The sequence below is a fragment of the Cuculus canorus genome, chromosome 6 (genome assembly GCF_017976375.1).
Source record: "Cuculus canorus isolate bCucCan1 chromosome 6, bCucCan1.pri, whole genome shotgun sequence".
In the NCBI taxonomy this organism is placed as follows: Eukaryota; Metazoa; Chordata; class Aves; order Cuculiformes; family Cuculidae; genus Cuculus; species Cuculus canorus.
This window is the reverse complement of record NC_071406.1, coordinates 5,174,068-5,188,181: the sequence shown is the minus strand read 5'-3', so window position 1 is coordinate 5,188,181 and position 14,114 is coordinate 5,174,068. Positions and strand designations below refer to the sequence as shown.

General features: G+C 42.0%; 1 protein-coding gene across 1 annotated transcript in view; it reads right to left on the bottom strand.

The window, feature by feature from the left end:
- Positions 1 to 12,863, bottom strand: part of LRP1B (LDL receptor related protein 1B) — a 722,645-nt gene extending 709,782 nt beyond the window's left edge. The window contains exon 1 of the mRNA XM_054070318.1: positions 12,723 to 12,863. Coding sequence (XP_053926293.1) covers positions 12,723 to 12,789 — 67 coding nt within the window. The 5' untranslated portion in view covers positions 12,790 to 12,863. The remainder of the gene's footprint in view (positions 1 to 12,722) is intronic.
- Between the last annotated feature and the right edge of the window lie 1,251 nt (positions 12,864 to 14,114).

The following is a 14,114-nucleotide window of genomic DNA, read 5'->3' as shown; positions in this document are numbered from 1 at the left end:
TTAGCCCAGGTATGGGTACGCATATTGTTACCAGCTAACTAAATTCATACACATACCTTCTACTTAACTGCTTCTGAAGGATGTTCTTTTGGATGTTTTGTGGTCCATCAGACTTTGACATCTAAGGACATATTAGTCTACTTTTTATTCCTCTTAATTAGAAACAATGTTCAGGTTATTGAGAGAATTAAGAAGATCAATATTAACGAGTTTTTGGGCTATGTTATTAGACAGCTTCAGCCCACAACTGCAAAGCACTTCGGCTTAGGTTGCCAGCATTGGTTTTTTTGTCTGTTGGTTTTAAACACTAACCAATTTCTCAAAAAACATTGAATGTGTCAATAGATCTACCAAGTGGCCAATTCTGAAAACTCAGTTTATACCAATATGTCCTTACCTCAGTTGGGAGAGAGTTAATTTTTTGCTCAGTAGCTCATATTCTTTGAATTTAGTATGAGAATACTGTTGATCATACACACTGTTTTAGTTGTTGTCAGGTAATGTCTATGCTTAGTCGAGACAAAGTTAATTTTCTTCCCAGCAACCACTGTGATTTAGTTGGTACAGGAAGAGTGTTGACAATACACTGATGGTTTTAGTTGCTGCCCAAGCTCTGCTAGTGAGTAGGTATTCAAGAAACTGCAAGGGAACACAGCCAGGCAGCTGACCCAAGCTGGCCAAAGAGATATTCAATACTATATAACATCATGCTCAACATATTAATGGGAAGTTGGCTAGGGGCCAGGTTTCCCTGCTTGGGGATAGTCTGGGTATCATTTGTCAGGCAGTGAGCAATTAATTGCACATCGCGTGGTTTGTATATTCTATTACCATCATCCTTATGATGAGGTCCTTTGTTGTGCTATTGAACTGTCTTTATCTCAAGCCACGAGTTTTTTCCTCTATTGTCCCCATTCCATGGGGCACGGGGAGGCGAGAAGAGTGGCACGGTCCTAGTTGCCAACTGAAGTTAAAACCGCGGCACAATAATTATACGCTTCTGCTCCTAAAAAACAGATTTGACTACTCTACAAAATACAGTTTTGAGGGATGTGTTTATTTTTAATATAATGTGTTGCTTTAAAGGGCAATGATTTCCACAACACAAAGTTCACATAAATCTCCCCGCAAGTCCCAAATGCAAACACTATCTGCAGAGTCCATATGCTTTGTATTTCACAAAAGCTCTGCAGAATACATTTAATGTAAGAGAAAATAAGAGTTGGGTTTTACCCTTCACTTCATCGTTTTGACAGAAAGGTGTCAATAGAAAGATGCTGATGGGAAAGCTAACTGCAACCCATGCAACTTTATTGCTGAAGTATGGGGGGATTACTTTCTGTTATTAAAACATCACTGCACTACAACCAACTTTTCCCCCCCTGAATGTGGTAGCAATTTCTATTGGAATAAGCTTCTTAAAACCTTCATGTATTTACCAGTCACAAACAAAAAGAAAATAAATAAATGTGTATGTCTAGAATAAGGCAGGTGAATGTAAAATAAACCATGCAGACCCTGAGTCCCACAGTGTGCTACCATTCATTTCTATAAAAATTAGATCTAGAGCATCCATGAATTCTTCTTCACCAATACATTCATTCCCAAAAGCAAGTGCTTCATGGAGGCTCTCCTGCACTTTCAGGGAAGAAAGGAGGAAGCTTGATTTCCCCATGGCTTATAAAAAAACAATACCTGCACATTCCAAATGCTGGTGCTTATCTCCTCACCTATTCAGCAATACAAGCTCTTTTTGGTTCAGAAGCACTGCAGAAGCTGTTGGGGGTTTTTTTGTACTGGACACTTCTTGCTCCCTACTGAATAAAATAATCCTATAATTTAAGCAGTAACCCTCCCTGCCTCTCTTTGTTTCCATTATCCACTTCCAGTCTGTTTCCCTGAGGCTGCAATCCCAAACAAAAGCAGCACTCAACAGGCTCCTGTATTGTTGAAAAGTGTTACTCTCTGATAAGCTCTGCAGTGTCTGGTCACCTGAAGTTATATGAGATTTTCCCAGACAGAAGATTCTGTAAATTTGATAGAAGAGAGAAATAGATCTCCTACTCGAGGTGTCAATGTAAAGTAAGAAGGGAACAAGTAGAATTACCACTCCTCCTGCTCACAACACAAACACAAAGCCCAAGGCCACTACACGCTTCTCAGGTGTCCCATGAAATACAAGTATTCAAAAGATGCCACCTTAAGTGGGGCAACTTTCCAACTCAAAAGGAATGGAATGACACATGGAATGACACATAAAGGGATTTTTTCAAACTAGTAAGAGAAATTACTTGTATGTATGCACAATCGGGCAGTGGTGACCACTTGGGGATGGCTCAGCAGCTAGGCATTTCCTCCCCAAAATCAGAGGAAGAGTCATTAGCTGGCTTCCAGAGGAAGGTCTCTGTGGGGTTAATTCATTCCTAAGACCAAGGACAGGCTGTGCTGTCTTTAGAAAAAATTGGCTACTGTGTGGTTAAACAGACTGTTGATCTATTACGCTCTGACATTTTTCATTAAGATATATAAACTTGTGGAAGACACTCTCTTAAATTTGCATATTTGCATCATGCTTTTCATAGATACATAAACAGCCTTTTATAACGCACTTAAATTACTTGGAGTTGTTGAATTTGAAAACGCAATGCAGAATCCAAGTTGTGCCAGACCTACCAGCTCTTTAGCACCTTACTTTATGCAAGAAGCTTTTAGTTATGCTCTTGAGATTCACAGCCACATAGTAAGTTCCCCTCAATTTTTAAGTCTTTCACTGGTGGCCTTCAGAGCGCCAATCAACAACAGAATAGCAAATAGGGGCAATCGCTGCGCGTTTCGTTGTATTACACTGCTTGCAGGGCACTTTTGACACACTGCAATCCTACTGCAAGAAGACACGCCACCAATTAATGTAAATTAGTGCAGTTTCATTGAGGTACATTGAACAATCCTAACAGACATGAAAACATACCAGGGTTCATAGTATTCTACTCATTACTGTATACAGCTAATTTGTATGGGGAGTTCTGCTGTTTGCAGTAAAAGAAACGAATTTTTATCATGGAAATCTATGAATTATACCATGAATATTCCACAAATGTAGTAACAACATTAGAAATATAAGCAGGTTTTATACACTCCAATGTGCTTTAAATACTGAGCCTCACAGTTTGCATTTGAGCAGTATTTCAGAATTTCATCATCATCTGTTGACAACCATCTGCTTCAGATTCCCTACCTCCCTAAAAGTGGCCAAAATTGGGTATTGACAGAGTTTTTACACAGAAAGGAAACGATTCGTGGTACAAAGTAAGTGACAAAGGCTGGAGACGTGGACATACGTGCCTAGAAAACTAGGGGAAACAAATAGGAAAATTACAGAAATTGAGATCTGACACTCTCCTGCGATATTACTGGAGATGCAGTTCACAGGTCTCTGAAAACGCCGAAGTAGCAGATTAGCTGACACCAATTCTCCGGAGGAGTATAATCTACAGAGTAAACGGCTGATATTGTGTACTGTCAACTCTGTTCAAGTCACAGCCACTCGAAACCCAGGGAAAGAAATGTAATGCAGCCAGTGCCAGCAAAGGAATTCATTCAGACGGGTTTGTACACACATGCTGACCTGAATAGCTTGCTCCAATTTGAAGAAATGCGATAATGGGCCACTTGGGTCAGGACATAAGATTTTGTGTGCTCAGAAACCCCTGGCACTGCTGGGTTTGCTTACTTAGCAATAGTACCTTTCACAGCATATCCAAGGTTTTATATAGACATATAGATGAGAATGTATTGCGCATATAAGTGGCTTATAGCCCTGTACCGTTAGCTGCTGCAGCTCAGAGTAGCCTCCAAGACACAGTCTGCAAAATACCTTCTTGCTCTGATACAACCTTGCTTTGTTTCTATCAAAATCATAGAAGCAATTTAACCCGACAAGGTGTAGGCATGGGATAGTGCCTTAGTTTTCACACTTTTGTAGTCCTGATTGCTTCATCTCCCTTATATATGATTTAATATTGCATCTCCCTTATATACGATTTAATATTCGAGTGTTTGCCTAAGACTACTGGAGGAACAGACCACTATGAAGAATCCATTCACTGTTCACGTTCCTTCTGTAATCCAAATATAAGAGTGAACCACTCAGTTTAGAACATGGGATCCAAGAGGAATGAGTACAGTTTGACAGTTTTCTTCTGTTACTTCCAGTCCTTAACTCCCAATGCCTGCAAACATCCCTCATAAAAACCATTTAATACAATTGCACAAAGTGAATGTACTATAAACCAAGTGTTTCCAATTAAATTGGAGGTAAGGCCAGTTTCCCTTCAGGCACTACATGAGCATCAGTGCTGGAGAACAAGCAGATTTGACCCATCCCTAGTTATGCTTTGTGAAATACTGCTAGGAAAAAAGCTATTTTAAGATAGGTCTTAAAAGAAAGTACTGTGCTCATCCCCGGATAAGTCCACAAAGATCCATGGGGAACTGACATGCCACATGAGGAGGTAACACCTTCACACCCCTTCCAGATCAGCATTTCAAAGTTGAACCAAGATCCACCAACAGCCAACCAAACCTTCCACAACGAAAAGTACATTCTTCATCTACATAAAACAGCAGCATCATCTGTATGACACAGAATTGGGTGTGTCATAATGACTTCCAAGTAGCAGACCATACACACCGAGCTGTCTTGAATTTCCTTTTTCTCACCTCATAATGTGGCCTCTTCACAAAAATTTATTTTTAAAATGAGAAATTATCAAGTTATATATTAAAAATAAATAATTTATGTACTAACTCATGTACGTACTAACTCATTTTCTAGAGGATTATTACAAGCCAAGAAACGAAAGCAATCAAAACTTTGATTCATGTATTTTAGAATTAGATGTAGGAAATACAAAATTGGGTTCAATTAAAGGAACCCAGGCAAAACTGAATCAAAGTTTGGAATAAAAATAATGCAAGACATGTCTATTTCTTCCATAAAAGCCAAAGGACAATACTGACAACAATTTAACTGTCTTCTAATTAAGATTTAATTTTAATAAAATGGTCTGAAGTTCCCTCATACTTCTGCAGCCTGACCACATAACAACCAGGTATAAAACAAAGAATCCATTTACTTCAACGGTGTAGATTCAGGTCTGTGATCTATTTGTTAACACAGCAAAAAATAAATACTGTTCTCCAGAGAAGAAAGAGTTTCATTGACAAATGACATACTTTCATTTCATAAAGCACATATTTTTGCACAAATACCAATATACTTTGGGTAAATCAGTGTGTGTTTGCATATGCAAAAGAGCATCTAACCAGCGACGATCTTACTTTGCTCTTTCCTTTTTTTATCTTCACAGTATTTGCAAGCAGAAAGAGTTTTGGGAAAAAATATCATATAGGAAACTAAGGTGATTTTTCATGATCTTGCATTAATGTAACTTTATTTAATGTGTATTTTTATGACTATGCAACACTACAGCATTTCTCCAAAATGGTACATTTGAACAAGGATATATGGGGAACAGTAGCATTGTTGTACTTTCAGTGCCTGGAAGAACTCAGAAGAATAATGTTTGAAGAAAAAAACTTGTCTGCATGTTAAAGAACCTACAGGTGGAAATCCAAGTGCTCTCCACCATGTGACAGCCTCTGAGAACATAGTTTAAGTGGCAGCACAAAGTATTTGACAACATCAGAACTCTCTCTTAAAAATTATTGTCGAGAGTATTTTTCCTAGTTTGCAGGTAGATAAATTAACGTAACCATTTTCTGTGTAATGTTTTATGGTATCTTTTCATTCTGTGGGAGTGTTAACAGAAGTCATCTTCTTGACAGAAGATCTCACACCAGAAATGCTGCATTTGCAAAGCATTGCATCAGCATGTCTTGCACATTGTCCATTCCCCATCAATATATCCTTGAAAACCAAAACTGCACCTTTTCATTGTCCAAGTTTCCCTTGTTCATATGAAAAGAAACAATAGCAACACTTAGGAACTGCTATTCAAGTATCATAGTGGCAGTGAAAACCTTGAAGAATTATACATATTCTTCTTCCTAAAGCTTAACATCTAGTTTACAGCACTTATCCTGTTACACTTGAAGCATAAGTCACTCAATAATGTCACACACAAAAATTAACAAGGAATGCCCTCCTGACAATCAGGCAATCGAGAGCCCAAAATAGATCGATATTATCATAGAATGGTTTGGGTTGGAAGGGACCTTAAAGCCCATAGAGTTTCAAACCTCATGCCATGGGCAGGGACACCTCTCACTGGATCTGGCTGCTCCAAGGCCCATCCAACTTGACCTTGAACACCTCCAGGGATGGGGCGGCCACCAATTCCCCAGGCAACCTGGGCCAGTGCCTCACCACTCCCAGTAAAAAGTTTCTTATTAATATCTAATGTAAATCTCCCCTCTTACATCTTAAAACCATTACTCCTTGTTTTATCACTACACATTACCAAGAAAAGGAAATAGGTACATTCTTAACTCCTGAAACAAAGCCAAGTTCCTACAGTTTGGCTCCTCTGGAAGGCTACGCCGTTCAGCACAACGCAGCATGCGAGATGTTTGAGGACATCCAGCAGGTGTTGAAGCACATTTTAGGATTCAATGTACCGTATCTAGAACTCATAATACTATAATCTCCATTTTTCCACCTGAGTATTACACTGTATTTCTAACTGAATAGAAATAAAAATCTCAAAATGTACCTCGCTTCCATACTGGTATTACATCATCTTTAAAAAGCCCAATTACTTAGCAGTACACTCTACATATTGCAGTGTTTTGTTATTAGTACACAACTGTAATTTACTACAAAATGGTCAATAAAAATGTGGATGCTAGTGAGACACACAACCTTCTTTCCAGCATCCAATTCTATCCTCGGATTGGTAGGCTTCATAAACACCAAACATACAGCCCAATTTCAATTCTGTTTGCATGCTGCCTGGGAAGCAGTGACATATATATACAAAATATAATAGACCCATATAACACTTCCCAGGTACATAGAAAGATCTTATTCCTGCTAGAGGTCTTACAAATTAAATCAGATTAATAATATAGTGAACATATTACTGGCAAAAGCATGTGTTTGTCTCTCTAATGATCCTTCTCAGTTCCCATTAAATCTAATTAAAAAGCACTGACTGAGTTTTATTGGAATTCCATTACCAAGGACCAATTCTGCTCACACACAGCTCGACACCCACAGGATCGGCCATTCCTCAGCCCACAGAGGCCGTGGAGCATCCTTGCACAAACACAGTGAAGGCACCCTGTCAGCGGGATCACAGCTGAGTTTGATAGCCTATTTTACAGTATTGAGTCCTGGTTATTTTACTTTACCAACTACATTAAAAGGAAGATTATGCTTTACAGCACTAGGAAGTTTCGATATATCTTGGTAATTTTTCCCATTATGGTCAACGACTGACTAGCTAGCAGAAATATAACTACATTTAACATTATTTTCATCTTTTCAATAGACAGAATTTAAGGGCAAAAAATCAACTTGTTTAATTAAAAAACAAACTAGCAGGTTGGACAGAAGGTGCACAGTCATTATTTGAGTAATTATATTTAAAAAATCCAATTAGTTCCTAATTGCACTTACAAATTTAGGACCTAGTTCTGCAATGTCTACACTTAGCCCAAACTTACACTAAATACAGACTCAATAGTCTGCATGACTTGCATAAAAATAGCCAAGTTCTGGTATTTGCATCTTCACTGTTCATCATTAAGAATGTTTTGAGTAAGTGCAAATAAAATGAGTTGCCTAAGCAAAATTTTTAATTACATGAGAGAACAAGACTATTAAAGAACAGATTAATACATAAAAAAATAAGAAAAAGCAACAACATACTAGGAATCAAAGTATGCTACTGTAACAAAACCAATGTTTCACTATCTAAATTACTAGCATTTCTACAGATAGACACAATTGTAAATTCACAAATTAAAATTACATACATCATTTAGACTCAATACAATAAAGAGAATTATACCGCGTATGCAATAAAGAAACCTATTTCCTTCAACTGCAAACAACAGATCTGAGGACGTGTAACAAGGCACTAGAGGAACAGGCACTTCCAAGCTGCAGACTTACTTCACCGATGTCAGTGTGTTTTGCCACTTTCTTTAAATGGAGAAAGACTGGGGCCCATGCGAACCTTAAAGGTATGACAGTCGCTCAGATTTACACAGAGACATTCACATAACACTTCAAAAAAGCCACCGTGTGAGGCAAAAGCTTTGCTGTAAGTCTTTGGGGATGGCTACTTCAACCTGCAGGAGTACCAGCAGAAACTCTGTGATAAATTAGTAAAAGGTTTGCTACAAAACAAGTTTACATATGGCCTTTTCACTTCTAACACCTAGTGTCGAATTTTAAAATGCATTTTAAATAGTTTGCATTTCTACCACTTTTCTTTATTATACTAAAACTCTCCAAAACCATTGAACCGAAAATAACAACGCAGGTAAGAATGAACGCGGGCGTCGGTTCACAGAAAACCACATAAAGTTTGTTCAGTCTCCAGAAGCATCGGGGCTGTATGCATGCCATCACACACTCCACTGAGGACATCCATACATCACTGATTGCCTATAAAACCCATCAATGAAATTGCACATCACAATTTCTGTATTTAATTACCTCTTATTACATATCCTTCTAGCCGTCATCCTAAATTCCTCAGCATATTTTCTCCCCTCCTCTGTAGTTTTGCTTCTCTAACGACATTTAAGTTCTTAAGTAATATCATTCCTTGGAATAAATAAATGAAAGGCAATGTCACCGTGACCTTGGAAGCATTTCTTTTTTTTCATGAAAGATACTAATACTTGTTATCTACATTTAAGACATAACAGACTTAAGTATGAAAACAGACACCTCTGTAGTACAACACAGAAACAGCTTTTTATTATGGAGTTTGTTTATTTGGTTAGTTTTGTGGTTTGAGAATGCATTCTAAGGGATGGCCAGTCTGGAGCTCAGGCTGGTAAAGTACTGCAGTGCTTAGTACACTCAGATTCAAATATTAAGCTCCTACTAATGGGATGGCTGTAAAGCCTCCTAATGAACTCGCTGTTGCCTGCTGTGACACCTTACCAGGGAAAGAAGGCCACCAGCAGTCATGACAAGGAGACAGATTTATTTCACCTAAATTTGTGTTTCTGCTACCAGGGTGACAAATCCAAACTCACATCAGCTGAACCTTAAACCTGAAAATTCCACTTCAAAGTCATTTTTTTCCAGCTTTCACTTAAATGCAGTGAAAGGACACTGAAAAATTCCCTATTAAGTGGTATAACGACGGAAGTTTTAGAAGCATTTGTGACTACCTAGAGGAGTCATATTCATAAATTTTTTTCTTTTGTTCTTTAAAACAGCTTAAACGTTACAACAAAAAAACTAAAAATGTGATATGCCATCACTTGGGGAACCAGAGTTTTAAGTTATCTGGCAACATTTTCCCATTCAGTGCAAAGTCTCCCTTTAGAGGAAGGCCTCTTGCAAGACTTTGCTGCCACACTGATTCATCACACCAGCACTCAAGCGATAGATCCAAAACGCTAAAACCACATGTGAAAGAGTCCGTAGTGAGGCAGCACTTCAGCCCTGCCGACAGAAGTGATCTACCACCAAAACCAAACACAAACCAACCAGCAACCTCACCACACACAGTAAGTCAATTAATAATCAGTGACATAGTCATTAATGTTACGGTCGATATATGTTTCACTGACAACTCCACACATTTGTGAAGATTATCCAAATGAAGCTCCTGTTATCCGAGGCATCTATGTAATTTGGATAACCTCTAGGTAATCAGGCCAGTTAGTACAATGGATTCGTGTAACGCTGTTCCACAGCAGCAGAAACGCAAAAAACCAAACAAGTCCAACAGAAAAAGGGTTGTAGGAGCCTAGGCATAAAGCCAAGCTCCAAGGCTGGAGAGAGCTGTGGGAAGGAAATACGCCCACCAGAGCCTGCAGAGTACCTCCAGCTCAAGCACTCAGGAGGTGGAGAGGAGACCTCTGAAGTTCACCCCCTGTCTTTCCAGAGAGCAGGTACCAAACTCAGTCTTCTCAGTTTCACGAGCTGTTAGAAAGGCTTTCCTCAGGCTTCTAAAATCCCTTTATTGCAACAGTTGCAACTCCTTCACTGAATAGTTTCAGGGGAATCTGAGTCTATGAGCTTCCTGGTGAAGAGCCTAATTGAAGCACAAGAAAAGGAAATCATACCTCTTCATGGCTTAAGTAGCACAACCTCAACTAGCAGGACTTCTCCCTCAACCTATCATCCTCCTGGCTGGATTCCCTTCTCCCCACTTCCTTTTTCCATCTCCATATCATTTTCTCCTCCCAACTTTTCCTATATCTCTAATATTGGAGGAGTCTTAACCTGGCTGAAGACAAACCTGATAGACTGGAGGAATGTCACCATATTTCAAACCCCGAGAAAAGCCTTGGATAATTCACATTTCAGTGGGTTTTCTCCCACCACGACCTCTTTTTTTTTTCTCCTGATGTTATCTACTGGTCTAATAGAAGGTGTTATCTCTCCCTACAGCACCTCACCAATATTTTATATTACCATGGCTACCACAACATTGCTATTAACACAACCCATGACATTTTCCCAATTCTCTTATTACCAATGGTGAGCCTCAGTGCATTCCAAATTTCAGTGTCTTTCACATACATTAAGCTTCATATGCTCTAGTGACTCAGAATTTCCTCCAGTAAAGGCAAATCAGCTTGGTATGGTCAATAATTTTTGCGGTGTATCATAAAGTTTATCTGATGTGCAAATGAAATTCTCTTTCTGGATGCTTCATCCTGAATCCCTTTTAGGTTGAGAACACTTGACATTTTTTTTAAACAAAATGCCTTTTAAGTCCTAATTTGTACTCCACTCGGTTTTGATAAGACATGACATTATGATATGATGAGTTAGTTGATTCTAAGCAAATTTGATTTATCCCACTTTTTGGGCTGGTATGATTTACAAGGATGTTGCCTTTTAAGATGGGATTGATTTTAATGGAAGCTGACAGCACTTTTTTTTTTTTCTTCTGTGAAACTCTAAATCAGAGCAAGGTAGCTAGGAAAACAAAACACAGGGAAGCAAAACTAAACGCCAGAAATTAACATTTATGAATAACTGGCACCAGCTTATCTTCATCAAGGAAGGCAGAGCGACAAATCCCATTTCCAGAACAATTCCACAAAATGCTGGAAAGTTTGATTTCTATTCATAAAATCAGACGCACGCTACAGCTGCTGAAATGTAATCTGACCATTTTGTGAATAACCATGGAAAGTTCTTGAAATATCTTCTATCAAACAAGCACTATCACAGCCACAAAATCTTCATGCATCAAAGTAAACGCATATGTTCCCTTCCTAAGACCGAGAGAGAGAACCTTTCCCATCTGGCTATTCAGGTGCCATCATAGCAAATATTATTCCCACTTCTTTGCAATACCCTTGAACCTTATGCTGCTGTGGTTTAAACATTCAAGTTTGTGATGCTGCAGCAACACTTTTCTCTCCGATAGGTAATTCTTTCTCCTTTTTACAGCACGAATCACCTCCGTAATTCAGACAGCGAGGTGGGAAAGGGACTGGAAAGGTTTGGTAGTCCGACTGAAGGAGAAATCTATACCCCAGACTGACTATCTAGAGGCATCCACACTCACCCGAACGAGTTGTAAGCAGTTAGTAAACAATTTGGTGTGTAGCGTGTACGTGATGGAGGGGAGCTGGATGTCTAACAGGGAGAATTCAATGCTTTCGAGAGTTATATTCCTACCGAAACCCAGCCAGCTCCTCGTAGACTGGGTATAGCGACGTTCAGAGCAGTCTCATTCATGAGAACACGCAGTTTTGAAGGCAAAAGGGCTGCAAACAAGCCGACTGTTTTCTGACGCTAAGGAAAAGCTGAGCCAGAGCAGCGCACTGCCATCCCCGCACCCCGGCGCGACGGAACGGGCTCTGCTTTAGAGAGCATCCAATTCAAACACCTCCCGGGGGAATAAGAGAAAGCCGGTAACAGGATAAAACGCGACGAGAAAGCCCGGGATTAGCTCCGGAAGGAGCAACGCTCCTTCTTCCATCAGAGACTTCTGAAACGGAAAGAGTTGCAACTTGCGAGCGTTCCCCACCTCGGCTGAGGGGTCCCGAGCCCCTTCTCCCTCAGCGGCTCCGCCGAGCGCAGCAGCCGCCGGCAGCGATGCTGAGGCTGCGGGGACGGAGCGGGGGGCAACTCAGCCAAACGAAAGGAAGGAACTTTGGAAGCCCTCGAGGAAGCGCCGGGCACTGGTACGCGGCTCGCTCGGGGAGACCCTGGCCTCTCCCGCTTCCCAAGCATTCCCTAACAGCCAGTATTCCCGCTGCCACCGAGCACCGGACCCCCGGCAATTAAAACCCGGTGATTCCGAGCCGGGTGCGCTCAATCCGGATCCCACTGGAAGGCGGGGAAGGATGCGCATCCCATTCCCCCATCCCCATGGACGTCCTCCCCGGTCCACCGGGAGCCGCATCTCGGCGCCCCAAGTTCCCACGGGAGAGGGATGCGGAGAGGGAAAGGGAAGCGGAGAGGGAAGCGCTCAAAACTTCCCGCAGCCAATGATCGGCGGAAAGTTGATCCGGCAGCGCATCTCCCCGCGGATGCTCCTTACCTCCGCGGGCTCCCGCTGCGGGCTGTAATCCCCAGAGCATCACCAGGGGCAGGAGGAAGGCGGACATCGCGGTGGTGGAAAGGCGGATCTTTGCCTCGGTGTCTCCCGCGGGTGCGGAGCGGCGGAGGCTCTGCGGGAGCCGCCGTCTCGCAGTCACTTTTGAAGGCGGAGCGCGGCTCGGGCTGTGGCGGGCGGTGGGCAGCCCCGGCCCCGCCCCGCGGCACGCCCCGGCCCCGGCTCCCGCTGCCCCGCCTGCCTCCGCCTGCCTCAACGGTTTTAAAGCGTTTTCTTTCCAAAGCGTGTCCCGGCATCGTCTCTCCTCTGGTGTTTTCTAGTTTAAAGCGCTTTCGTGGAAAGAAATAGGGTGGCGGGGTGGGTGAGTCAGCAAAAAGGGGGGGGGGGGGGGGGGGGGGGGGGGGGGTGGGGGGGGGGGGGAAATAGATAAAACCACCCCAAATCGCAGTCCTGTGTTCAGCTGTGCCCTGAGGAGGGGAGGGACCCACTTCTGTCCCTGAACAGAAAGCTCGCACCCAAACCAGCTCCCGCGGCTCAGCCTCAGGTGATGGTGCTCCTTGAAGCACATGAGGCCCATGTTTGGTGCTCATCCTCTGGCTGAAGCCTAACTTCTCCTTAGAATATTGCCTTGTGGTGATAGGATGAGGGGGGACGGGTATAAACTGGAGAGGGGCAGATTTTGGCTTGATATAAGGAAGAATTTCTTCACCATGAGAGTGGTGAGGCCCTGGCACAGGCTGCCCAGGGAAGCTGTGGCTGCCCCATCCCTGGAGGTGTTCAAGGCCAGGTTGGATGGGCCTTGGGCAGCCTGAGCCAGTGGGATGTCCCTGCCCATGGCAGAGGGGATGAAACTGGATGATCTTTAAGGTCCCTTCCAACCCAAAACATTCTATGATTCTATGATTCTCTGAAATTGTCATATAACAGAAATGGTTTTTGTTTATCACCACTCTTCTCCAACCTAGTGATTCTATTTAGGAGAGACCTTATGGCTCTCTACAACTACCTGAAAGGAGGTTGTGGAGAGGAGGGAGCTGGGCTCTTCTCCCAAGTGACAGAGGACAGGACAAGGGGGAATGGCCTGAAGCTCCACCAGGGGAGGGTCAGGCTGGATATCAGAAAAAAATTTTTCACAGTAAGAGTCATTGGGCACTGGAACAGCTGCCCAGGGAGGGGGTCGAGTCGCCTTCCCTGGAGGTGTTCAAGGAACGGGTTGATGAAGTGCTTAGGGACATGGTTTGGGGAGTGTTAGGAATGGTTGGACTCAATGATCCAGTGGGTCCTTTCCAACCTGGTGATTCTGTGGTTCTATGGTTCTATGATTCTATGATTCTATTGCATTTTCACATCGTTTGTTTTAAACTAGGCCCTTTAGCA